Source organism: Dasypus novemcinctus, chromosome 3 (genome assembly GCF_030445035.2).
Source record: "Dasypus novemcinctus isolate mDasNov1 chromosome 3, mDasNov1.1.hap2, whole genome shotgun sequence".
NCBI classification, from domain to species: domain Eukaryota; kingdom Metazoa; phylum Chordata; class Mammalia; order Cingulata; family Dasypodidae; genus Dasypus; species Dasypus novemcinctus.
The window spans coordinates 104779758-104806755 of NC_080675.1; the positions used below are offsets into that span (position 1 = coordinate 104779758).

At 39.2% G+C, this 26998-nt stretch overlaps 1 protein-coding gene across 3 annotated transcripts in view; it reads left to right on the plus strand.

Annotated features, from left to right (window-relative positions):
• The window catches only part of FMN1 (formin 1), a 451599-nt gene that overhangs the window by 285422 nt on the left and 139179 nt on the right, over positions 1-26998 (plus strand). For all 3 annotated transcript variants that reach the window (XM_058293858.2, XM_058293860.2, XM_004455353.4), the window contains 6 exons: positions 5521-5582; positions 7407-7495; positions 15798-15927; positions 16723-16869; positions 17991-18050; positions 24841-24961. In XM_058293858.2, coding sequence (XP_058149841.1) covers positions 5521-5582; positions 7407-7495; positions 15798-15927; positions 16723-16869; positions 17991-18050; positions 24841-24961 — 609 coding nt within the window. The remainder of the gene's footprint in view (positions 1-5520; positions 5583-7406; positions 7496-15797; positions 15928-16722; positions 16870-17990; positions 18051-24840; positions 24962-26998) is intronic.

Genomic DNA, 26998 nt, shown 5'->3' on the forward strand with positions numbered 1-26998 from the left:
CTGCAGGAGTGTTGCTATAATGAGCTCTATACAGATGGGAATGAAAGCTGGAATTACAGTATCTTTGTGGCTTTGTGGCTTGCTATAGAATTGTGTAGGCTGTTACTCAGTGAATAAGATAAAAGATGTGGGTGTATGTGTTTGAGAGAGAGAGATTTTAAAAGTATAAAATGGCTGTGACTACCTGATGCTAGGAAATGGCCAAAAATATTTTCATCCAAAATGATTCCTTGGTACATTGTGATCTCCAGTTAATTAATGAAATGAATTTATGTAATAGCTTATAAGTTTAATACTAAGTACCTTTAAGAATGATTTAATCAGAGAGAATTTTTTTATTCTCTAATACAATGTCTGTATTTAGTATTTGGGGGCTAGAAATATCAAGTACGGTGCTCTGACATTTTAGAAACTTAAAATATATTTGGTGAATAGGAAATAGAATTATGTGCATGCAAGATAACTTTCCTAGGAGTCGTGGGACTTACAACCTTTTTTTTTTTCCTTTACCTTTCAGAACTTAGGTCCAAAACCTAACCTTCCTTGGCTATTCTGTAGGGTAGAAATAACAGAAATAATTCAATTTCCTTAGACTGCTAGGCTCAATCAGATGATGTTTGCTTCTTCCACCTCTGAATTTTATTTTACTTTTTTATTTTTAATATCCCTATATAGAAGAGGATAAATCTCAGTGGAATATTTGGCATTGGCCCTAAATTTGCCTCTTCCTTCAACATTCCTTTTCCTCCACCCCACTCCTCTCCCAGGTCCTGGGGGAAAGATCAACAGTCTTAAGCCCCACTGCCTATTACTGTGGGGTGGCCCAAAGCTCTTCTCCCAAATCTAGGCTTAAAACCTTAGAATGATTTTAGACTCCAGTTTCCTCAGTCCCCCTAGCTAATTAGTGTTATCATTATATAGTGCTATATAGTGTTGTCTTCTCTGTCCTTTCCTTTCTGTCCACAGTATTCCGGTTATGCTACCTCTTACCTGCTGCCATACGTTCCAAAATGGGTTTTTCCAGGTTTTGTCCTATCCTATGTAAAACAACAGTTTACTCCCCTCCTCAAAACTCCTCAATCACTGTCTACCATAAATCAAATGCTTTATACGTTCTTATTCATGTCACTCAAAATTCTATAAGATCTTACCCCAAACTATGTTTGGACCCTTATCTCCCTAATCCCCTCAAATAATTCTCTCTTCAAGCCAAATTAGAACTACCTTCCATTGCCTGAAGGTTCCATGAGCCTTTTGCCTCAGCTTCTTCCTCTTGGAATGTCTCACATTCTTCATTCTCTGGCACTCATTATAAATTTACAAATTGTCATTGCTTGGAATGATTTTGTTGTTATTAATGGAGATTAATAAATGGATGTTTCAGGTATATGCCTTTTACACTTAACCTTTTTTCCTAATGTGAGACTGCTATTTTAAAACATTTTTTGAAGAAAAGATTGGAGAGAAAGATATTTTCCTTATTCATTCCTTAAAAACAAGAAAATTCATTTGTTACACTTAATTATTTTTTCTCTATTTTTTTAAAATGTTACATTCAAAAAATATGAGGTCCCCATATACCCTCCATCCCACTCACCCCACTCCTCCCACATCAACAACCTCTTTCATCATCATGGCACATTCATTGCATTTGGTGAACACATTTTGGAGCACTGCTGCACCACATGGATAATGGTTTACATTGTAGTTTACACTCTCCCCCAGTCCACCCAGTGGGCCATAGCAGGACATACAATGTCCAGCATCTGTCCCTGCAGTACCACCCAGGACAACTCCAAGTCCTGAAAATGCCCCCACATCACATCTCTTCTTCCCTCTCCCTACCCTCAGCAGCTACCATGGCCACTTTCTCCACATCAGTGCTACATTAATTATTTTTTATATGGACTATTCAGGCAAACAGGGCCATACTGAATTGGAGTGGGGCACAACTAGTCAACTTTCCTGATTAAACCTTGATTTTTTTTTAAACGGGAAAAATAGGGGAAAGGGGAAATATTTAATTCAGATGTGCCCTTCATAAGATATTTTTATCTGTCAAAATACTACCCTATTTAAAGTACCCATGTTTTTTTTTTCCCCAATATATCATGTTCTCTTTTTTAAAGAAACTTTCCCTGAAGAAGTTGCTCTTCAGGACTCCTATGACATCTGTCCTATCCACAGACAATTATTTTTGCCTATTACACACCAGGTGGTACTATACAAAGTACTGAAGTTATCGAGATGCATAAGGAACAGTTCCTGACTACAACAAGTCTGACATGGTCTAGTTGGGGAGGGAGACTGTTGGACAGGTTGCTATAATATAGGTTCTTAAAATATATTATCCTCGCCACATGCAAAATATGAGTGAGACGCCATGGCTGAAGAAAAGAGTGAGGACTACGTGTCTCCAGCTCAAGGAGTTCCCTGTAGGGAAACCTTTGACCTGGGTCTGGGAGTGTGATATGTGGGAAGAGAGGAAGCCATGGCATGCTCAGAAATGGGGAGTTGCCCAATACATGCTAAAGCACACAGCGCATGGAGGAAGTGGTAAGATATGAGGTTGGAAACGTTGCTTGGGGCCAGACAAGGAGTGGCTTAAAACTCAGACTAGGAGTTTGGACATCACCTGGTATTTAAAGGATAGCTATCTAAGGTGTTTCAAACTACAAAGTAAAATCTTGAGACCCGCCTTAAAAAATAATAACTTTGGTGATACAGTGAAGGATGGATTGATGGGAAAAACTGAAATTAGAGGTGAAACTTAGGTTACTTTCTCAGTGGACCCAGAAGCATGTTGCATTTCCCTTAGGACAGGTCATTTATATTTTTTTGTAATTAGAGTTATTTGTTTATTTACCTTTCCTATTAAAAATGCTTTCTGAAAGTGGGCCTTGAGCAGGGCTCAAAGGATGGGAAAGGTTCAGTAGGCTCTTGTATGAAACACTCAAGAATTCTGGAAAGTTGCATTGTTAGCACAAACTACTTTAGCTGCAGTAGTCTTTCTCTTTCCCAGGTGTTAAAAGGAGCTAAGGCCTTAACAAGCACTAAAACACATTAGCAGTGTGTATTTTAAAATCATTATATTCATAGTTCATAGGTATCATTTTGAGTTCTTACCTTTGTCCACGTTCTGTGCTAAACTCTTTATATATATAATCTCACTTAGTACTTTGAGTAAGTGGTACTAGCCGCATTTTACAGATATGCTGAGGCTTGGTTAATTTAACCTGCCAGGATCACATAGTGAATACATAAGAGATTTGGCATTCTCCTGAGGACTTCCTTACCTCTTTGCTTTTTCCATAATAGCCATCTTGGCTTTTTACTACAGAAATCACCTAGCTTGTTGCTTCATCAGAAAACGACCCTTCTTTTTGCCGTTACCTCTGCCTGGAATATTCTTCTCCCAGATTGTCACAGAACTGATCTCTTCATGTCTTACCTTAAATAGTACCTTCTAAGAAGTTGTCCTTGCTCATCCTATCAAATGCTGCACACTTCTCTGTTCTGCGTAGTTTATCACTATCTGAAATTTATTTACCTGTTTATTTTATGCATTCCGAGCTTCAGTATAAATTCCACGAGATCAAATACTTTGACCATCTTACACACTTCTGTATCCACAGTTTGCAGACCTTAGTACGTATTCAACAAATATTCATTCAAGGGTTGGATGTGTGAATGAGTAAATACTTCCAAAACCCCTGCTTGTCTCCAGTCCCATTCTCTCCGGGCATTTTCTTTCTGCACCTAGCCCACTGGAGGGCAAGTGGCTGGCCTGTCAAACTGTGTATCTGAGAACCAGACTGATTAACTTTTTAAACTCAAATATTTACTTAGTGGAAACTAAATCCATAGATCATTCTCTTTTTCATTAGTTCAGATTACTTGATTATATCATAAGCTTGTGTTCATGTGTAATTCCTAGGATGAGTGATTAATTTAAATGTGGGCATTCCTGATAAATTATTTTTAGAATTTTACCTTACTGCATTCATTTTGGCTAATTTTTGTAGGAAAATATTGGTATTTTCATAAAACAGAAATTGTCCCTGCCTATTCTGTTTTGATTTTGATTTTTAAAGCACCAGAAATTTAAAAATACTTGAGCTATCTGATAAATTAGTGAGTTCATATTATCTACACACATAAAATAACAGTTCTAGGAGGGCAAATTCTTTCTTTCTATCCTCAAACTGTTTTGTGGTATTTGTGTAGTGGTTTCAGATTGGCCTTCTTCGAAGTGTAGTTTTCCTTTGGTCTTGATGGAATCTGAGACAACTTACTTTGTCATTAGCATATTAACCTCTTCTTTTCTCACAGCCACACTTATACGGGAATAGCTTGCTGATTAGCACCCATCAGAGAAGGTAGTCTGTGAAGGAATTTTAAGTCCCTTTCTCAGTGTTGTGATCATGAAGAACATGATATTAGCTCAGTTAACTAACTTTGTTAAAATTGCATGAAGGAGTTTATATAATCCTAAAATATAGAAGAAGCAAAACAGTTCAGAAGCAACCTGCCTTGGTCTGTACCTTCTCCGAAAACTGTGGAGTAATGCCAATGAACAGAGTAATGGTTGACGAACAAAATGTTAAGGCATTCCAAGTATCACTGGTTGATTTAATAAAATTAATTAGCCTGCCATGGAGAAAATTTACTAGCATGCTGGTTAATTTCACAATGTAATGTCAGGGAAAGGGAGGTAGGGTTAAGGGAACCAACCTTATTAGTTTTGAATAATTATTTAAAGATGTGGAGCTTGCCTATTTTAAACATCTTTGATAGCCAAATCCACTTTAAAACCTCAGTGTCTGTGCCCTAGTGCATATCGGAAGGAATCTCCCTTGATGAAATCATAAGTATATTAACTAACAGCTAAATGAATTTTTTAAGATACAGAACAAGAAGTCTGCTAATAAAACTGGGGAATGAGAAGTTAACTTAACCCTGGTTCATGGGAGGTTTCTAGAATCTTAATTTTCCATTGATGCAATTATTGCTTTTTCTTATCTTTTTAATCCAAACAAGATGTTTGCAGTGGCCATGGAAAGGTGCCTGAAATCACGTGCCTGAATTCATTTAATTTGCTAACACTGTCTTTTTTCTCTCTCTCTTCCTGGTAATAGGCAAGAGTCAGTTCTGGTGCATTAGGTACTAAATCTCTTCAATTACCAGCCGGGAAGAAAGAAAAATTGTGTTTCAAACCTACAAACTGATTTAGTTTTAAAGCACAAACACTTCTCCTGTGGAGCCTAAATTAAACTGCATAAAGGACACAGAGTTTGAGGAATTAAACAAGGCAAGGCCAAGGCTCAGGCTAGGAGTGGGAACCATTCTGCCCCCAGTGGGAAAGAAAGGGGAGCAGAAACTTGCTGAAACGCACAACTTGTGTAACAAAATGCGATATTATATTGCTTGGAAGCTGGATGTGGAGTAAGGGTCAGTGCAGGGGCTTGTCTAATCAAATTCCTTATCCTCTTTTCCTTTTTCTTTGCGGATGCTTGGCAGCCATTTTTAATGTGGATGACTCTGTGGTCGATCTGGAGACTCTGGCAGCCTTATATGAAAACGTGAGTGTCAAAGACCTACAGAGGAGAAGTTTACATATTTTCATAGCTTTACTGACTAAATAATGTTAAGGTCTTAAAAACAACTGAGCCATTCATGTCCCTTGCTGCTAAGAATTTTTGACATTGCATAGAAGAGATTAAGGCACAGAAAACACGTGCTTGAATGCGAGCAGGCTTGAGAAAACTGCTGGTATATCTGTATTAGGATATCTCATTGCACACCTGCAGGGGAGGGCAGTTCACTTACATGCCATGGAACCCAATCCTGTGGCCTGCTCTCCGAGTGAAGTTAAGCTACCTGCTTAATGTTGATATATACCAGTATCTTCCTTCCTCTGAGGAGCAGGATTACTGAGATGAGCTCAGATGATTCTTCTAAATCCAAACAAGCCGATGATGTTGATCATGGGACACAGTATCGGAGAAGAGTGGGTATGTATTGGGGATTTAGAGCGAGACAGTCTTAGGTTCCAGGTCCAGCTCTACCACTGAATGTCAAATGACCTTGGGTCAGTTATTTAAACTCCCTAAGCCTGTTTGATCACCAGTGCAATGGGGGTTATAAAGGGCTCTCCCTAATTTTTTGTATTAAATGAGATTTCCATTTATGGCACTTTATACAGATAAGGTCTTTTTACTTGGGATATATATGGAAATAACCAGCAGAATTGGCAGATTCTCTTGAGAAGATGACACAGGAGAGTTAGAATCCCCACAATTGCTAGAATGTTCTGGTATACTGACTCTGTTAGGGTGGGAAAACATGGTTTGAAACAGATCCTCTTCTACGAAAGTATGGGTATTTCCCAGGAAGCTGCCTGTGGGGGCAGGAAGGGGTAATACAATTCAATGGTCAACAAACTCTAATTCTAAAAATAGTTCATTTCAAAACTTATGGTCCCCTGGGACCTTAAATCTCTTATAGAAAATTTCCATAGTCTAAAAATCCAAGCATGGTGTAATTGCTAATTCCCTGTCCATTTCCACATCCTTTATATATTCCAGGAGCTATTTAGTATGCCAAGATGGGAACTTGTCAGGTTTCCATCAATACAGTTTCTGTTAATAGACAGGGACACAAATATCTGGCCATTGAGGGCTAATTATGTATTTATTGAATATCTAGGGGAGAACATTGTAAAGTAAGAGAAAGAAGGATTTACCAGTTACGTGGTGCAGGCCCCACTGGACTCATCTGTAAAATGACAATAAGTCAGTAGATGTTAAAGGACTTTGTAAAAGGCAAGGTACCTTCTAGATGTTTTTTGTCATTACCTTGTATATGGTCAGTATATGTTAGGTCACAGTGGAGGTAAGCTGCAAACCACTGAAATAGTTGGAAAAATTGAGAAAGTAAATACAAAAATAAATGGTACAAACAATGAGTGATTAAGAAATTTAGAGGAAAGGAAGGCAGTGACTAGAAATAAGAGTAAGGGATGTGTGTAAGTTAGGATGGTTGTTCTGAAAGTAAGGAAGCAAATGCTAAGGACAACTTGCCCCATATCTGCTTACAGGAGAGTCAAAGGTAGAATCAAATGTCCTGGCTTCCATATCCAGCTGAGGTCTCTTAGGACCATTTTATAGCAGCATCTCTCAAACTTTTGCAAGCATCAGAATCACCTAGAGAGCTTGCCAGGCCCCACCCTGGAGTTTCTTATTTCTTGGGAGAGGCCAATAATATGCACTTCTAACAAGTAAAGCTGGTATATTTCTAACAAGTGGCAGGTAATGCTGATGCTGTTAGGGACCACACTTTGAGATCCACCGCTTTAAGAAGATTCTCATTGTTCCCTTTTTGTTTGTTTCTCTATCTTAACACAGAGAGCCCAAGAGGATGAATTGGTTAAAATAAGAAAGTATTATGAGACATCCAAAGAAGAAGAATTGAAGCTGCTAGATAAACCTGAACAGTAAGGACATTTGAACACTTTGTTTTTTACCAAAAGAGAATTGCAGTCTCTGCCTCCCAGCTCTGAATAACCAAACCTGAATTGTTCAGTGAACTAAGTCACAACACCATCATTCCCGTGACCTATTGCACACAGCAGAATGACCCAGCTGCCAGGAAAGGCAGGGCTGAGATTTATACTGCTGGATACAGTATCTCATCCCCTTCCCCCAACCCTCATGACTCCTCTTTCTTGTTCTAGCAACTTATTAATTCCTTCTAGACTAAACATTTTGGCCAAAAGGGTATCCAAGGAAGGAAAAGGCATTGCTCTGTTTAAGGTTCTGCTGATGCTGTTAAAAAGATGACATCAGAGTAATAGAATTCAAACTGATTTTCCTAAATATCATATCCAGTAAATCTCGCCTGCGTGTGCCAACTTTCCCCCAAATTCTTCCACCTGCTGTGCCCCACTTAGCTGAGACTTTCTCATCCTCGCTTTGCATATTCTTGTTCTCTCCATTCACTACCTAGATTTGTTTCCTCTATAGTATGGGTATCATTCCATATCCTTTGGAAGTCTAAAAATCCAGTTTCTGAGGCTCCCTGGGGTCTGCATGCCACAGGTAAACTTCTGGGGCTTGGCATTCCCAGGGCCCACTCAGCTTTTCAGGGACCAGGGCTCTTTGGCAATGTGGGATGATTCCAGAGGGAACAGAAGACTCTCTTGCTGTTGCTAACCTTGGATGCTTCATATCCAATTAATGCTGCCTTTCTCTGCTTGGAGATGAGGCAAGCAGATAGAAAACAAAGAAGAAATCGACTAATCAGGTTCAGGGTGACAAGCCAGTCCTAGAGGTGACCAAGGTTATATGGCTTGTGCTGAGACCTTCCCACCTTGCCCTTGGATCCTTGGACCTGACCTACTCGCAGTAGATGTCTGGACATTCGGGCCCAGAAAAGCATCTCTACGTGATGGGGGGAGGGTCCAGGTTTACTTATTCTTTTTATCCCTTCATGATGGTTTGGAGCCTTAGATGAGTTGTTCTAACATAGAGCATGGACCAGGACCCCCAAAAAGTTATTTCATGAAACCTAGGAATATTGCAAATCAGTAAAAATGGTGTTCCATTACCATTTTGTTAAGTCCACTTGAACCTTCCTCCTTACCGATTCCTACCCCTAACTGATCCCATGTTCCATGCCCAAGTCATGTCTCCTAATATAATAAATTAATTCCTGCTAATGACCGATAATGGAGTGACTAATAATTGGAAGCCTAGACACTGGCAGGGCATTGGAACGGGGAGTATTTGGAGTCAAGAGGGCCTATGAAGCAATAAGGTAGTCCTAGCTATGTCAAGTTGAGCAGAAGTTGGTAAACTTCTTCTGTAAGGGGCCAAATAGTATATATTCTAGATTTTGCAGGTCATATGATCTGTTGCAAATGCCCAACCCATACAAAGATAATACATAAACAAATGAGTCTGGCTGTGTTCCAATAAAGCTTATCTTATGGACACTGCAGGCCCTGGGTGAGTTTCACCTTTACTCCTGACTTCCGGCACAGTGCTGCACTTGGGTGATTTATGCCAGAGTCTGATTCTCTGGGAACTTACTTGCCATTAGCTCCAAGTGAGTGAACTATAAGCATGTTTTATATTCTGGAAAATATGAATCATTTATAGTTTGAACATTGCAATTTCCTAAGAGTCCTGTGGTGCCCAGTCTTATAAATTATAGCTGGAGAGACTGGCTCCACCACTCACCTCATCAGCTCTCTCATACCTCAGTGCTAGATTTAGAAAACCATTTCCCATAAAGGTGTCATCTTCTTGGGATCAGGACATATGAGAGCCACTGCCTCCTGGGATGGCCGTCAACTCCCTTTGCACTATTCCTTGTGTTGGTGGGAAGGTGAGGTGAGGCTCTACTGGGCTTGGCAAGCCCAGACACATCCTTATCATGGTCTGGAATGAGGACACCACTGGGGCACTCCACTAGGCCCCACAGCCGCCTTGGGAACCCCCACAAAGATAACACTTTGACTTGCTAAAACAAGTTAGTGTGCTCCTCCATGGAAGGACACAGGTTACAACATGAAGTCATGCTGTGTGCACAGCCACCACTAAAAAAGACACACCAGAGAAAATATCATTCAGAGGTTTAGGGGATGATAAAACGAATGTCTGTCTCATAAAAACAATGAGCCACACTGCATCATTCCTCTTGTCGTCCAAGATACTGCTGTGGATACATAACCCAGATAACATAAGGTATAGAACTTTTCTCTAAAGTCGCAGGCCTTTGTGGAAAAATAGGCCTAAAATAGGGGAAAGAAGGGAAAGATCCCTAGGTCGTGTCTTCTTTGGGAGCATTTAGTCATCTCTATTACTGACCCTAGGGTATAAAGTTAGACCAGCCCAAAAGGAAATCACTTATGAATATTCATAAATACCAAATCTCAATATCCAAGGGCTTATGCTTGGGGATATTTAAAAGAATTATCCTTACCCTCAGGATAGAGTTTTTGCTTTTTGGATTTTTGTTTGTTTTTAAGAGGTACCAGGGATTGAACCCAGGACCTCGTACACAGGAAACAGGTGCTCAACCACTGACCTACATCCACCCTCATACGGTAGGGTTTTGAACACAGTTGGAGAGACAAGATATTTACCAGACACTTGCTTCACAGCCTTTGAGGTAAATTATCCTTATGGTACTTTCCCAGATAAATGAGAAAGGAGCTATTGCGTTCTTTCCCAAACCTTAGCCTGGCTATTATTGGACAAAAGGTAACGTACACTCATATTTTTCTGTATTTGTTCTTCCAGTATTTCATAGCCTCACATTTACCAGCTTTTCAAGCCAGAAATCCACAAGTCACCCTAGACTCTTCTCAATGGGTCAGTCACTCTAGGTCTTGCTGCTGCGCTGGATTTCTCATCTATTCGCTCCTCTTTCCTCATCCTGAAGGTCCTTTTAACTTCCCTCTTTGAATATTATAGAAAATCGGTCTCCAAGCCTCAAATCTACTGCCACCCCCAGTCAATCAGCCAGGTCACTGCCATGATGATTTTCTGAAATAAAAAGCTTGAAGTATCAATTTTCCATTTCCATCCCTTGTTCGTGAAAATTTAAACTATTTTAGAACACAAAATGCCTGTCCCACAAATATCATTCCACCTGCCTGGGATCTACTGGGTAATCTCTCACCTATCATCCACAAGGCATACAGGACTCCAGGAAGCCTTGGCTGGCATCCTCCCTGCAGCGTTCTGACTTAATTTACCTTTACATGGCTTCCATAGCCCCCATTATAGACTCCATTGCTAAAACCACGTACCACATTTCTTGGTAATTATAGGTTTATTTCTCGGGCTATCAAAGAGGGTGTTGTTGTATTAGTTAAAATTCTGTTTCTAGGTCTTACTATGGTAACTGACACAATATTTAATAAGGAACTCTCTGATGCTCCAGCATTAATTTTCGGTGGTACATTCTCTAGAGTCTATCCAAAATTAATGTGAAGTTCCTGAGTTTCCCATTTCCCTCCAACTCTGGAGATATTGCAGACACTTCTCCATGCAGAGGATGTTGAGGTTTAAGATCCCCTCAGAGTCTTCCCAATGACAGGTTCTTATCCCAGTTAGGTTTTAATCGTAGCCTTACAATTCTAATTTTACTTTTTCTGGTTAATCAGAACATTAGTTTCCTGACTGCTACAGCAAATACCATACAATGTTTTGGCTTAAATAGCAGGATTTTATTGGCTCACAGTTTTGAAGCTAGGAGGAGTCCAAAATCAAGGCATCAGCAAGTCAATGCTTTCTCCCCAAAGACTGTGGCATTCTGGGACTGACTGCGGCAATCCTTGGTCGTTGGCTTTGCCATCAGATGGCAATACACATGGTGGTCTCTTCTCCTTTCTCATCTGGGTTCCACTGACTTTCAGCTGCTGGCTGTTTGCTGTGGCTTCTCCCTCTGCTTCCACTTTCTTTTGCTTATAAAGTCTTCAGCCATGTTGGATTAAAGCCTCCTCTCCTCCCCCCCCCCCCCATTCAGTTTGGGTGTATGTTAACTAATAATATCTTCAAAGATGCTCTTTACAGATGGGTTCATTCTCACAGGCCTAGGAGTTGGGACCTGAAAATGCCTTTTGTGGGGTACAGGAGTCAGTCCCCAACAGTCAGAACTTTGGACCCCGAAAGACATGTTCTTTCCACATGCAAAATGCATTCCTCCTGTCACAGTATCTTAAAAGCCTTAAGTCATTTCAGTAGTAATGGTAAGTACAAAGATTCATCAAAATTGGTTATGAGTTTGGTTTATCCTGGAGACCTGTAAAACCTAGAAAACAAGTCACCTGCTTATAGTATGAACGATGGGACAGGCATAGGCTAAACATTTCCATTCCAGAAGGGAGAAATTGGAAGGAAAAGAAAGGTCATTTGTGCCAAATAAGTATGAAACCCAGCAGGGTAAACACCACTAGGTCTTAAGGTCTGAGAGCCGTTTGTGGCTTGATTCTTTGTCTTCTGGGCCTAACAGAGTGGCAGTCCCACCCTTTCCAAACACTTGCACACCAACCCCAGTCTTCCCAAACACTGGGATAGAGGCCCCACCCTTCACAAGTTTTTTTTTTAATTTCTCTCTCCTTCCCCACCCCCACCCCCTAGTTGTCTGCTCTCTGTGTCCATGCACTGTGTGTTCTTCTGTGGGAATCTGTGTCTCTTTTTGTTGCGTAATCTTGCTGCATCAGCTCTCTGTGTGTGTAGTGCCATTCCTGGGCAGGCTGCACTTTTTTCCCATGGGGTGGCTCTCCTCACAGGGCACACTCCTTGTGAGTTGGGCTCCCCTAAGTGGGGGACACCCTTGCATGGCACGGCACTCTTTGCACGCATCAGCACTGCATGTGGCCCAGCTCATCACACAGGTCAGAAGGCCCTGGGTTTGAACCTTGGACCTCACATGTGGTAGGCGGATTCCCTATCCATTGGGCCAAATCCGCTTCCTCCTTCACAAGTTTTATGAATGGCAGCCAGGCTCTCCACAATAACTGGGCACAAGTTCCACCTTCTCTGAGCACTGGGGTGGTAGCATTCTCCCCAGCAATGTGATGTAAGGCCAACCCCACAAGTGGGGGGGCAGATGGCCTGCCCCCTCCAACTGTTACATGCATGGGTGGGCCCATTCTCTTGACCCGAGATCTCTTTGGTCCAGACCTCAACTTCCATAGCTCTGCCTTTGAAGTCATTTTTCCTTAAATTTGTCCCTTCTCTCTCCCCTCCCAGCATTGCTTCTGTTCAAACAAATCTCACGAAATCTTTGTTGGCTTTGTTTGCATTTCCAGGGAGTCCAAACCATTAAACAATAGAACTTTTCAAAGGTCCTTCCTGGATAACTATGTTTCTAATCCTGACTTCCACTGAAATGGCTGACTGGATCCATGTTCAGCCACACCTTCTTTAGCAAAGGGTTGTTCAATTAGGACTTCATGTGAAACCCTGTTCTCTGGGCAGTCACTTCCCCAAAATTCGGGAGGCCCCGGATAGAGCTGCTTCTCTCCCCAGTGTCAGTTTCATTAGTTGCTGGTTCCTCTGTGCTTAAGAGTTTCTCAGCTTATCCCTTCCTTCTGTGTTTTACAAAAAGTTTCAAGGGGAAACCAGGCTGCCCCTTCCACAGTTAGCTTGGAAATCTCCTTAGATAACTATCCAAGTGCATCGCTTACAAGTCCCTCTTTCAATGCAGTATCAGAACACAATGTTGCCAAGTTCTCTGTCACTTTATAGCAAGGGTCACCTTTCTTAAAAATTCAAATAACACATTCATCATTTCCTTCTAAGGCCTCATAGGAAGTACCTTTAACATCTGTATTTCTATCAACAGTCTCTTGATAGCAATCCAGGCCTTTTCTATCAGGCACCTCACAATTCTTCCAGTCTCTACCCATTAGCCAATTCCAAAGCCATTTCCACATTTTTATTATTTGTAATAGTAGCACCAAACTCTCCTGTTACCAAAAACATTTAGTTTCCCAGCTGCTAAAACAAATACCATACGGTGGGTAGGCTTAAATGACAGGAATTTATTGGCTTGCAGTTTTGTAGCTAAGAATGATCCAAAACTGAGGTGTCAGCCAGGTGATGCTTTCTCTCCAAAGACTATAGGGTTCTGGGCATGGCTGCCAGTGATCCTCAGTCCTTGGCTTTTTTGTCATAAAGAAATGCACATGGTGGCATCTTCTTTTTTCTCTTCTGGGTTCTGTTGACTTCCAGCTTCTGGCTGCTCCCTGTGGCTTCTCTGTGTCCATTTTCCTTTGCTTATAAAGACTTTAGCCCTGTCGGATAAAGGCCACACTCATTCAGTTAGGTCACACCTTAACTTAATAACATCTTCAAACGTCCTGTTTACAAATGGGTTCACACCCACAGGCCTAGGGGTTGGGACCTGAACGTGCCCTTTGTGCTTGCATGATTCAATCCCCAGCACATAGATTCTTTGGCCTATGGTTGTGTCTCCTCACATTGGTCCAAAACCTCTCTTTTTGAGACTAGTTATAAGTAATTTTTCATCCAGTGTTTCCTTTTCACCTGTGTCCATATTGGTGAGCTGAGGTGTTAATCTGTATAGTTGCTCATATTGTCTCAGTAAATGCTTCATTCACCCTGCTCATTTTAACTAGGAAGTATGCATAGTCCAGGGATCTGGGTCCTACTTGCAGAATGGTGGCTCATGGTCGCATTTGGAAGGAGGAAAATGCAAGGCACTACCTTTGGGGTAGTTGTCAACAGCATCTGAATAAATGAAGCTTTCCAAAATTCATTGTGCGGCCAAATGCTGCCAGCTCCACAAGCATCATTTTTCCCATATATCTGTGAAAACTGGTGATACTTCTGATTTCAGTCACTATAAAAGGAATCAGTTGTTTGATAATATTTTTGTGAGGAAATAATTTACTCATGGAATAAAATATATAATTTTTTCATATTGTCCAAATCCAAAATTCCCATGGGTTTCTACTTTTCATCTTCTATCATGATTTTCATAATAATCAGAGTTATAGAGCTTTACAGCAAGGCGGTGTATTCCTTGATTCACCCTCAATGTTGAGTAAAAAACTGGGAGTGGGGAATGGGCAAGGGGACTTTATGGTCCATTGCAGGATACGTAGGAAAACAGCTGATAATGAAAAATGTATTGGACATATAAAAAAGAGGGGGAAAATAAAAAAAGAAATGTATTAAAACCCAAATCTCCCTAAAAGTAAAGGAAGCACAGAGTATGGGCAAAGAAATTTCTTTTGGTATGGAAATAAAGAGACTTCCAGTTTTACTTCTGTGTAAAAGCATTCTTGGTGAAATTGCAAAATGTCAGGGTAAAAGTGTTGAGTTGACCAAGACTTTGAAAATATCAGTCATCATCTCAAATCCAAAATGAAATCAGTGGCTGTTAGTGGATTCTGTCCTTTGCTGAATTCATGTCCAACAGTGTCCACCCATTTTAGTTTATACCCCTTCCTCTGATGGTTGGCTTAGAGAGTATGTAGCGATTCCAACCTCATTTGGAAAGGGCACCAGTGCCCAAATACTCATTCAGTGAGCAACTGTGTGTAGGTCAGTACATACCGTTAGCTTTTCCCCACTTCAGCTTACACAGTTATCATACAGTGTTTGATATTTTTAGCATTTAAGATCTGTCCTGCTATAATTTTTTAGAATATTTAGGTTGTGTCAACTTACTGAGTACCTGTGTTATTCCAAACACTGAGCTAGAGATTCTGTCTATATAGGTAAATTGAAGTAGGGAAGTAAACAAATGATTATAGAAGCTTATCTAGTTCATTGAGCCATCATCATCATCATCTCAATCTCATAAAAGATTAAACCACCTGGCCAAAGGCATTTGCCTCAAATCTTCACTTTGCTTAGCCTGTTTAAATATACTTTTAGAGAATGCAACATTATAAAGAGAGGTTATTGTGTAGTTTTTCTCATATGCTAAAGACCAGGGCTTTCCATTTGCCATTAGTCTCTTGTTTGGGGTAGCAAAAAATAAATGGCTATTGTTCAATATGCTCGCATTAAATTTCTGTTCCTAAGGGAATTTATGCACCATATGTTTATTTGCCATCATGGAAACACACAGAAAAGTATCTTTGTTGTCAACAGAACAGAGTCCCTTGAGTCTGCCTAATTGCCTTTTTTAATTGTTCTTTTAAAATTGCCAAATAAGAAGTGCTCTAGTGGTGGAGTTTTTTCAGCTGTCCTTTTACTTTCCTTGTGAGTGTACATGAAGCTAGATGATCATTCTTAATTTTACAGATTCCTGCATGAATTAGCCCAGATTCCCAATTTTGCTGAACGTGCCCAGTGCATCATCTTCAGATCTGTCTTTTCTGAGGGTATCACTTCCTTGCAGCGAAAAGTAGAGATCATCACACGTGCTTCTAAGGTATGCTGGTTGTCTAATTTAAAAGATAGCCTTGCCCTTAGTTGAGGGTAAAGGAGGAAGTTGAGCATATGAAAAGACAGGCTAGAGGCCCCTTGGAGAAAATCTTTTAGACTTAAGAATGTGTTCTTTTCTAAGTGTAATTGTGATAGTTACCCTGCCCAAGCATGAGTATCTGCGTGTGTGTGTGTGTGTGTGTGAGAAAGAGAGAGAGAGAATGAGATGGGGAGCTAAAGAAAACCCTAAACAGCTTTAAATTGTAAAAGTTAATAGACATATCAGCAAACATGTAATAAACATAGCCTGTGGCCTTAAAGGGTGCTGTTGTAGTTCTCTTCTGAGGACTCTACCTATGGAGAAGGTAGGACCTGCCTGCTGTTATACCTACCCTACATTTAACTGGGCTGTTCATATACATAGTTCCAAAACAACGACAGTAAACTCCTTTCTACTTATAAGTCATTGGAACTTAAGTATAAATATAACTATTCCCTTTTGTCTGTTTATAGTTTAAAATAATTATTTAAAAAAATAAAAAGGGCTCAAATGAATACCAATATTGAATCCTCAGTATTAAAATATATTGTTTATAATTCATTGAGTGGTGAGAACGATGACTGTAAATGTATTTTTTGAGACACTTATGGCTTAGGAAAGTATATTTTCATTTCACCAACTGTTGATCCTATTGGTAACAAACCACTGAACATCTTTAAGGTCACTCAATAAATATTTGTTATTGAATGTTCATTGTCATTTAGAGTTCAAGGCCATAATGAATAGTATTTGCCATCACAGGGTTTGCTGCACATGAAGAGTGTGAAGGATATTTTAGCTCTCATTTTGGCTTTTGGAAATTATATGAATGGAGGAAATAGGACTCGAGGACAAGCAGATGGATATAGCTTAGACATTCTGCCCAAACTTAAGGATGTCAAAAGCCGGGTTAAGTATTTACTTATTTTTTATAACAAGTGTATATGATCTGTCATTATTTTCCTTCTATACCTTTAACTTAAAAAGAAAGTATTCTACATTATTCCATTCATCTCTATCCTCTCCCTAACAACAATCGTTTATTTAGAGCACACATCTTATTCTTTGCTTACTTCTGGCTTCTGAATAAAGATAGGTTTTTCATTTTAGGTGTTATCTTTGATGAGAAAATCTCTGCTCTTCTGTTGGCTCTAAAATACGCAATTAGGTGTTGAATTGCTAATGGCATGTGTGCATAAAACAGATAGCATACATATTAGCCTTGGTGTAAAGCTTGAATCTGTTTGAGTTTAATGTTGTCCACTTGTAATTTACTCTTCCTGAGTGGCAATGTTGAATCACCACTTGAGCTGAACATTTGAATTATTCTTTTGCCCACCACAACAATTGGGCTGGGAGTCTACTGTCAAACTCTGAGGCTGATTATCATTTGGCTCCACACCCCTGCAGAGCTCCTTCTTTAGAAACAACCAGCCCAGATCTAGGCATCCCATGGGGGGCAGAGGAGTGGAGGGAGGGGAAACACACTGGCAAATTAGAATTAGACCCATGTGAACAAGACACAAAGGCTGCCTTGTGGGAGGGCCCGCTCGCCCCCGGCCTCCCAGGGTCATAAAGTGGCATGGCCTTCCTTTTAAGTGCCCTGATTGTTTTTCACGCCATTAAGAACACAGATTTTTTTTTTTTTTGAAAGGTGGGAAGGGAGGGATGGTTTTCTTTTCTAGGCCCTGGTTCTCTTTAGCACCCCTACCCCCTCCTGCCTTGGCTTTATGCCAGAAAATATTGGAAGACAATTTTTCTGCTCGTTTTAGCCCTTACCTCAAAGGTCCTATGGATTTGGGGATTTTTGGGTTTTGTTATGTTTTTGCAAAAAGAGTTGTGTAGTGTCATTTCTTTGTATAGATGGCATGAAAAATGTATGGGAAAAGGAGGAAGGAGTGAAAAACTTGCCAGTGAAAAGCAAAATTAGGACCAGGTATCACAAATTGGAAGTATTGGTATCATTAACTGTATAACATAGCACTTTCTCATATGGACGATTTTCATTTAAGCTTCTCTTTTAAACCTAGGATAACGGGATTAATCTAGTGGACTACGTTGTGAAGTATTACCTGCGGTACTATGATCAGGTAAGAAATGGCACTTTGTGGAAAATTATAGTCATGGGATTTCAACTCTTACACATTGTTGGTATTCAGAACTTGGATGAAGGAGAGATGGATATATGAATTTCAAGTCCAACGTAGAATTTGAGAGCTGTCCAGCCTCTGGTTAACAGATGAGAACACTGAGGCCAAAAGAGTTCAGTTGGTTCTTATAAAGGGAAGCATTATTTGATGGCAAAGGTCTACTAACTATTGACACTATAAATCACTGTTTCAAGAAGATCCAAAGTGGTCTCAGGACCTTATGTCCTGATTGTGAAGGTTTTTGTGAAGTTTAAACCCATTCAGTAATTGGTTAATGTTTAAACTGGATTCTGGGATGCAGATCAAAATTTAAGAAATTAAGATTCTGTAATGCCCAATATTTTATCAGTAATGTTCATCTGGGAACAGATCAAAGATGTGAAATTTGAAATCCATCCTCTCTTTTTTAGACTACATTTGCAATTAAAAATAAAAATTACTGTGAAAATCCACCTGAGCATGGTTTTCTGTGTTTTATTTCTTTCCATTAAATTGAGAATGAGAAGTCCTAATTTTGAAAAGAAGGAGGCTCTGTCATAAGCCATCAAGAAATATTGCAATAAATATGAATGGAAGGAAGCAGACTTGGCCCAGTGGTTAGGGCGTCCATCTGCCACATGGGAGGTCCGAGGTTCAAACCCCGGGCCTCCTTGACCCGTGTGCAGCTGGCCCTCACGCAGTGCTGATGCACGCAAGGAGTCCCCACGTAGGGGAGCCCCATGTGTAAGGAGTGCACCCCGTAAGGAGAGCCGCCCAGAGGGAAAGAAAGTTCAGCCTGCCCAGGAATGGTGCCGCATACACGGAGAGCTGACACAACAAGATGACACAACAAAAAAGAAACACAGATTCCCATGCTGCTGACAACAGAAGTGGACAAAGAAGAACACGCAGCAAATAGACACAGAGAACAGACAACTGGGAGGGGAGGGGAGAGTAAAAAAATATGAATGGAAAATCTTGTAAGAAAATGTTGTCAGGACTCCTTAAATAGTCACATAAGCAGTCACATAAGCAGTTTTTCCTAAGTATTTAGAGAATAAAAATGAAGATTTCATGGGCTTGTTTGCAAAAGTCCTGCCTACAATTTCATCCAGAAGACAAGCTAAGAGCTTAGGTTTTCCTAATTCATACACAAGTTCTATATTGATTAGCAGGGTTTTTGATCTTTCTGCATCAAAAGACTGTTTAATTTCTCCTACCTTCTTTGTGAGTAAATCTAGCTCTTCTCAATACATCTACAAACAGGCCTATCACTTCTCTCCTCACCCCAAACTTCTCCTTCTATTTCTACTAAAGATATCATAATTTTTGTTCATTCAAAAGTGGAACCTTGTGCTCCTCTTTGGTTCCTCTCTGTCCTTCAGCTAAATTGTTGCTGATGTCCTTCCCTTGTCCTTTCATTCCTATTGACCCTCTGTTGTTCAGGCTTGAAAGTAGTGTATCTGTACAGTTGCTTCCTGGCTTACCTTCCCACCTCTAGCAACTCTCGACTCATTGCTTTTTTATTTAAAGCTCTAATCATAACACTTTTATACTTAAAATTAGGAATGACTACTCATTTCCACATGAACTAAGACTTTACCAGTTTAATTCCAATCTTGTATAATCTTCCTTCTATTCCTTTCCTTTTACACATAATCTATGATCTAATTGAAGACTTGATATTTTGTAAATAAACCCTGTAGCTTCTTATGTGCTTTTTTTTTTTTTTGAGATACTGGGCTGGGAGATTGAACCCAGGACCTTGTATGTGGGAGGCCAGCACTAAACCACTGAACTGCATCAGCTCCCCTGAGTTTGTTTGTTTGTTTGTTTTTCATTTGTTTGTTTGTTTTTAGGAGGCACCAGGAACCAAACCCAGGACCTTTCATGTGGGAAGCAGGTGCTCAACCACTTGAGCCACATCTGTGCCTTCTTATGTGCTTTTATTTCTGATGTTCCCATACCTAGAACTATCCTTGTGTTTACCTTTTAATAAAACCTCTTTTTTTCTTAGTAATCCTTCCTAGAAATAATAAATTAAAAGATACATTGGAGGAAAGCTCCCAGTGACATTAGCAATAAATATACATTCTATGATACACTCAATCAGAAAAGTACAGATCCTTATGAAGAGATATACATAATTTTACTGAGAGGCATTAAAAAAATAGACATATACTCATAAAGAGTCAATTATTCCTAAATGTTTAAGTTTAATACAACTCTATTGAAAATTATAATTGATTTTAGAAGCTGACAGAATGACTCTAAATATTATAAATATAAATTTGATCAGGATTTTAAAAATATATGTATATATAATGAAGAGAATCTCACATATATTTAAGTGTATTATAAAGTTATAATAATTTAAAAGTACAGAATGACAGAAGAGCATAAAATAACCCAAGGAAACTAAATGGAAGTGTCAGAAATAGATCTAATTAAATATGTGCCAAGTATGAGAAAATGGAGGAATTTTGAGTAAGCAGGAAGAAAAAGAATTCAATTATCTCCCCTACCTCATACCAGAGACCACAATGAATTTCTGAAGAGCAAAAGAGTTAAATGTAAAAACAACCAAAAAAATGAAGTCATTAAGCTGTGGAAGAAAATGTAGGTAAATTTTTTTTTTTCTGATTTTAAGGTAGCAAAGTTCTTTCAAAGTGTTTAAACCATACAAAGAAAGATTGATAACTTTACATGGATAAAATTTTTAAAAAAATACTTTGGTATCTGATTAAAATGTTTTAAAAATTCAGTATCTCAAAAATGACTTAAACAATATTAAATTCTCAGTAACATACTGGGAAAATATTTGCAACATAATAAGTAAAGAACTCTTCAGGATCAACAGGAAAAGAACAACTTGCACCTTATCATAGAGATAAACTTGATGAAAGAGACCACAGGCAATTTAAAAAGACAAATAGAGGATATAAATCACCTCTATAAATTAGTTTATCTAGTGAGATCATAAAAATATAATGAGATACCATTTTTTAACCCATCAAATTTGGAGGTGTTTTTTGGTTTTTTATTTTATTTTTTTAAAGATTTATTTTTTCCACCTCTCCCTTGTTTTCTCATTGTTTGTGCTTTGTTGTCTCATTGTTTGTATTCACTGTCCACTTATCTTTTCCTTAAGAAGCACCAGAAACGGAACTTGGGACTTTCCATGTGGGATAGAGGTGCTCAATCACTTGATCCACCTCAGCTCCCTGGTTTGTTGTGTGTCTCCTTGTTTTTCCTCTTTGTGTCTCTCTGTTGAGTCATCTTGTTGCATCAGCTTGCTGTGCCTGCCCATTGTGCTAGCTCACCTCCTCCACGAGGTCCCAGGAACCGAACCTGCGATCTCCCATGTGGTAGGCGGGAGCTCAGTTGCTTGAGTCACATCCACATCCTTGTTTGCTTTTTTTGTTTGTTGTTTTTTAATGATAAAGACCTGTCTTAGAAAAATTATACAGAATTAGGAATATAAATTGGTCAAAACTTTTTCAGGGCCATCATGTACAATTGGTCGGTTTACTCTGCTGAAGTCTCCAGATCAAGTGAGACTCATACATAGCCTGTGCTTAACTCACCAAAATCGTGAGTTAAATTCATGTAAGGTACCATCTGCTTGTCAAGCATGTGCCCAAGGATCTGTACCTACCTCCAGGGGCCCCCTTTTTCCTAATTCATACAAAGGCACTCTATGAGTTCGCAGAGCTTATGACTTTCTGTATCAGAAGCCCTAGAAATATGGATAACCTTTTTTTAGGAATTTTTAATCTAAAGAAATAAGCCAGGATTTATTTTGTTATGTTATTTCTAATAATTGATAATAGCAAAATATTGCAAATAATCTAAATTTCCAAGTGAAGATACTAAGGCCAAAGAAATTATGGTAGACCATACACCAGAGTAATATACTGCCATAGAAAGTATGTAGGAGAAAAGTTAGTGGCATTGGAAAGTACTCGATCTGCTTTTAAATTACAAATGTGTGTTTCAAAATAATATATAGTTTATCTCAAATATGCAAATATCACTACATACAAACAATAACCTGGGAAGATATGTATTAAAGAGTTTGATTTCTGGGTAGTAGGATTCTAAGAAACTTTGCTTCTTTCTTTCAATTGTGAAGTGAAATGTATCACATTTGTAAAGGGAAAAATATATAATAAAACCATTTAGCTAGACTCCATTTCCAGTCATACATGGTATGCCTTTTCTTTGATATTTTTGTACATTTTCTCATCTTTTACTCATTTGAAACCTGGGTATACTTTATTCAGACTTTTCTCATGATATGTCTTTTTCTACCTTGTATAGTTATCTATGTGATTATCTATTGTGCTGACATTGTTCCTCGAGGCCCAGAACTCATTGTTTAGTGTCTATAGAACTCAATTTTTAGTATCAATAATATACTCTGAATATCCATAAGTATTTAATAAATGGCATCCATGAAGAACTAGGCATAAAGAGATAAGAATTGATTTCTGGTAGAGTAGGGGAAGGCTTGTTGCATTTCAGGCAATTGGAAGCTTAAGTCAATATGTATATACCCTAAATTCTGACAAGGAGTACCAGTGCTGCAGAGAGTTACCCTAAAGAATCTCAGGAGCTGAAGTGTCTATCCTAGGTTAGAATGACTGAAATTTTCCTATGAAATATGACTGTCACTGAAGAGAGCTGAACCCAAAGGGATCAACTGCACAGAAGAAAACCTTACAAAAAGAATATGCACAAACATGGAATGGCCCCATCTAGGAAAAATAAGAATTCCACGTTTTTGTGGTGTTCTCTGACTTTCACTGTGCAAAATGCATTTCACTCAACAAGAGTGTAGAATTATGTGATTTATTAATATTAAGCCATCCCTTCCCTCTAGCAGTGTACGTGATGATTTTTGTGGTTGGTGGTGATGAGCAATTAGCTGAAGAAAGGTGACTCCTCCAAAATTCCTTCCACCCATGCCTGATATTTGGTCCAAGTCTAGCTCTACAGAGTTGCAAGAAACCTGTCTGAGCTATGTCTTTTGAACTCTAATTGAGCAGCTTTCACAAGAGCTGCTACCAGACCAATTTGCTTAGCCAAATTTTCTTTTTCTATATTAGAAAGAATTGAAACCAGGACTGAGTCTGATAAAAAGTCCTGGAAAATAGAAAGCAATATTATGCCTGAATTCATCCAATGTAGATTTGCCACGGAGCTTTGTGGTAAGGATCTTAGATGTTGTTCCATTTTGGCACTCAGACTAGGGTGTACTTCTTCCGTTGTTCTTAAAGTAATGAAATAAGTATAAGAGAGGGGGAAAAGTAAATTGCTCGTGTAAAATGTTGTGTTCTGATAAATAAGGAAAATGACCTTTTCTTAGTGAAGCTAAAGTTCTTAAAGTAAGGGAGAGGGATCTAAGGAACTCACAAAACCACAAAAAGTATAATGATAAATTAGATGTCTCTTGCTAAAGGTATAAACTTTCCTGAGCAATGTCGCATAGGCCCTCAGTAATGGTGCTGACCAACTTAAAGTTTATTGATGTGCCAGACATTGTATACTATACCGAAAACAGGTCACCATTCCTACCTCCAAGGTGTTTATATTTTAGTGGGGAAGACATGCAAACTAACAGGCAATTTTTAAATAAATGTTGATAACTGCTGTGATAAGGTAAGGACTAGGGGCTCTGGGAATGTGGAGAGAAACACCCAAATGCTGGTGTTAGGGGCAATCTTTGAGGAAGCGACATCTGGTTTGAGACTTGAAGGATGAGTATGAACAAAGAGGTATGTGAAGAGGTTGGGAAGGGTTGGAGAGGGACAGTTTTACAAACAGAGGTTAGCGGTAAGAGATTGTGGCTTGTCCTATTATTTCATGAAAAGTTTGAGGGAGGAAATTGGAGATACAGAGAAAGTAGGTCTAGAAAGGGAGACAGAGGCCAGATCATCAAGTAGCTTGTCCGAGTGGAGAGAGAAATAACTGAAGACTGGCTGAGATATGCAAGATATGAAGCTTATGTTAAACAACTCGGGGAGAAAGTGAGCTAGTCTGAAAAAGATATTTGTGGCTCCGCTTATCTTTCAAAGGCTTATCTAGGGTTTTTTTCCTCAAATCGTCTGTCAGCTAAGATACTCTATTAGATATAGCTGTGGAGTTTGTCAAAACTATACCCAACCATACCCTCAGTTAATATGTCCTATGTTAACATGAATAACATTTAGAAACGCTTTACAAATAGGTGAAGAATTTGAACATACAAGGGGAAAAATATATTATACTATAGAGAAAGGTGGGTAAAAACATGATTGTTTCTTCCATTGCAGTGCCTTCTTCTCTAGCACCTTCCAATTCATACCCCCTGGTATACCCCAAAGATGACATACCTAATTGCTAGCATGTGAAACCTAAACAGAGACTTTAAATCTAAGTACTTTCATGTGTTCCTCCTGTGCCTTTCTCCATGGGCTGGAATGTCCAAGATCGGGACATACCTGACAATTTCATCTTTGATTCATGAGGCAAAACAGAGTCTAGCCATGCCATAGCCAACTTCAGTGCCAATAAGCCCAAAATTATATTGTTGGAGAAATGAAAGCACTTCAGTAACCACTTCCAAATTTAGGAATATCAGAGGAAAAGTACTCCAATTCTTATTTGTGCATCCAATAGAGACTTTTTTTCTGAGTAATGCTTTCAAATGTCAATGGAAAATGATGATTGGGTAGTAGAATGTATTTTTGTTTACCATATCTTTCAGGAAGCAGGAACAGAAAAGAGTGTTTTCCCCCTGCCTGAACCACAGGATTTCTTTCTGGCCTCCCAAGTCAAGTTTGAAGACCTCATAAAAGATTTGAGAAAACTGAAGAGGCAACTAGAAGGTAACAGGACCTGTTTCTGTTATTGTGATAATAGATTGTTTTCTTTGACAATATGGTTTAACAGGATCATTTTCAGCTGGCCCATGGAGTGGAATTGGGGCAGAGTTCAGTTATGATACCCTGCAGCCCTCATGAAACTTTCCATGTCTATTAGACTGAGGCACTACAGTTCTGCATCCTTCTCTTTTATTAGTGTTGATCATTTGCTTATGTTTAACTACACTTTCCCACATTTGATAGTAATAATTATAATAATAGCAGCAACCATTTTTTGGAAGCTTACTGTGCTGCTGACATTGACTCATAATTCTTGTAAGAACCCTAGTAGGTAGGAACTATATTAACCCCATTTTACAGACATATGAGGAAAATGAGGCTGACTGAGAAGGAATGGTCATACAGTCAGTTAGGGGCAAACTCTAGGAATTGATTCCATCTCTAATCTCTAATCAGGTCTGCCTGATTAGAACACTTACATTTTCTTGTCTCTTTTACTATACCACCTCCTACGTATCAGACACACACACACGCACACACACACACACACACACACTCTATATTTGGCTTATGTACATGAGTCTAACAATGATGCTAAAACCACAGTAGAATATTCTACTTTAGTTTAACTTTTATTTTTAATTATTTAAAACAAAAGACTGAAAGCCCCTTTTTGGCCTTTTTAAAAGGTGAAAATAATGCCTCGCTTTTGGGCAGGAATTTTCCTTTGGCATTTCTAGAGTCTTGTGTTTTCACTGTGGAGACATCTCCTTGTCCAAGAATATAAATACTTGCCTTGGAGCTTGTATAATTCCAACTGAAGAGCTCTACAGAGGATTTAGGGAGTGTGTTAATGTGGAAAGGGAGCCCAGATTGCCAAAGCAGAGCTTGAGGAAATGTAGAGCTTCAACCAGGAATATTTTTACACAAGACATAAAATAAACATTTAAAAATATTTATTGTGAAAGGGTGCTCAGAAACTTAAGTCTTCGACCAAGAACAGCTTGGAAATGCAAGAGTGGGAAAGATCTGTCCCTGGTGGCAAGGAGAACCAATTATATTTACTTGGGGCATAAAACTTACTTAAATAAGGGTACTGGTTACAAGTGAATAGTTTTACCTTGTAAATTAATTTTAAATGTTGATGTATTGAGAGAATGAATTCAACCAAATGGATGCTTCATTAAAAAAATATGATATGTGAATGTGTGGTCATTCCCCCCTACCTCCTCACCCCGAAAAACTGACAGTTTTATCTTTGTCTAAGAGGAAGAGTTTGATTCTTACTGTAATAAAACAGAGTAAGCCATCACATAGCAATTGTCTCTCTCCCTCACTAGTGGCAAAATTAGGGCTCAGGCCAATTCTCAGAACAGCCGCAGGGGTCAGCAGTGGCAGAGGAAGACCAGTGCTTGCTTACTGCACAGCTCTTCCCTGGATGCCCAGCCCCTCGTCTCTTGTCCCTTATAAAACTCTTGGCCTGCTCTCTCATGTGGACTTCAGAGCAGGAACCCGATATCTGTTTGATCTTTCCTCTTCTCCAGCCCTCCTTCCAGAGACAGCCTCTTTCAGGCAGGCTGGCCTGGCTGCCTCCCCTTGCTATCCCTGCGAGTTTGATGATAGATAGCAAGGGGATAAGAAGAGTGACTTGGGAGGGTAGTGAAGAGGCGGTGTTTCCCCTGAAAACTCCACTTCGGTATACCTTATTTTCTCTCTAGGGAGGCTCTTAGGTATCATGTGGTATTTCTTAGTACTCAGCTGACACTATCCACAATCAATTTACAGGAAATTATATAAACTTCTGAAGCTAATGAAGCTGCCTTAGGAAGAAAGTTGAACATTGCCTCAGTTACTTTTCTTCTTTGTTCTGAACTTCACCAAAAGATTTCAAGTACCACAAAAGTGAGTGAGGAAACTACCACTCTCCTCCCACACACATTGAATATTTAAACAAAAATGCCCTGCTAATCTTTAGAGATGCCAATGTTTTTAGCACATGAAAGGTACCCAGTAAATATTTACAGAAAATACAGACCATTG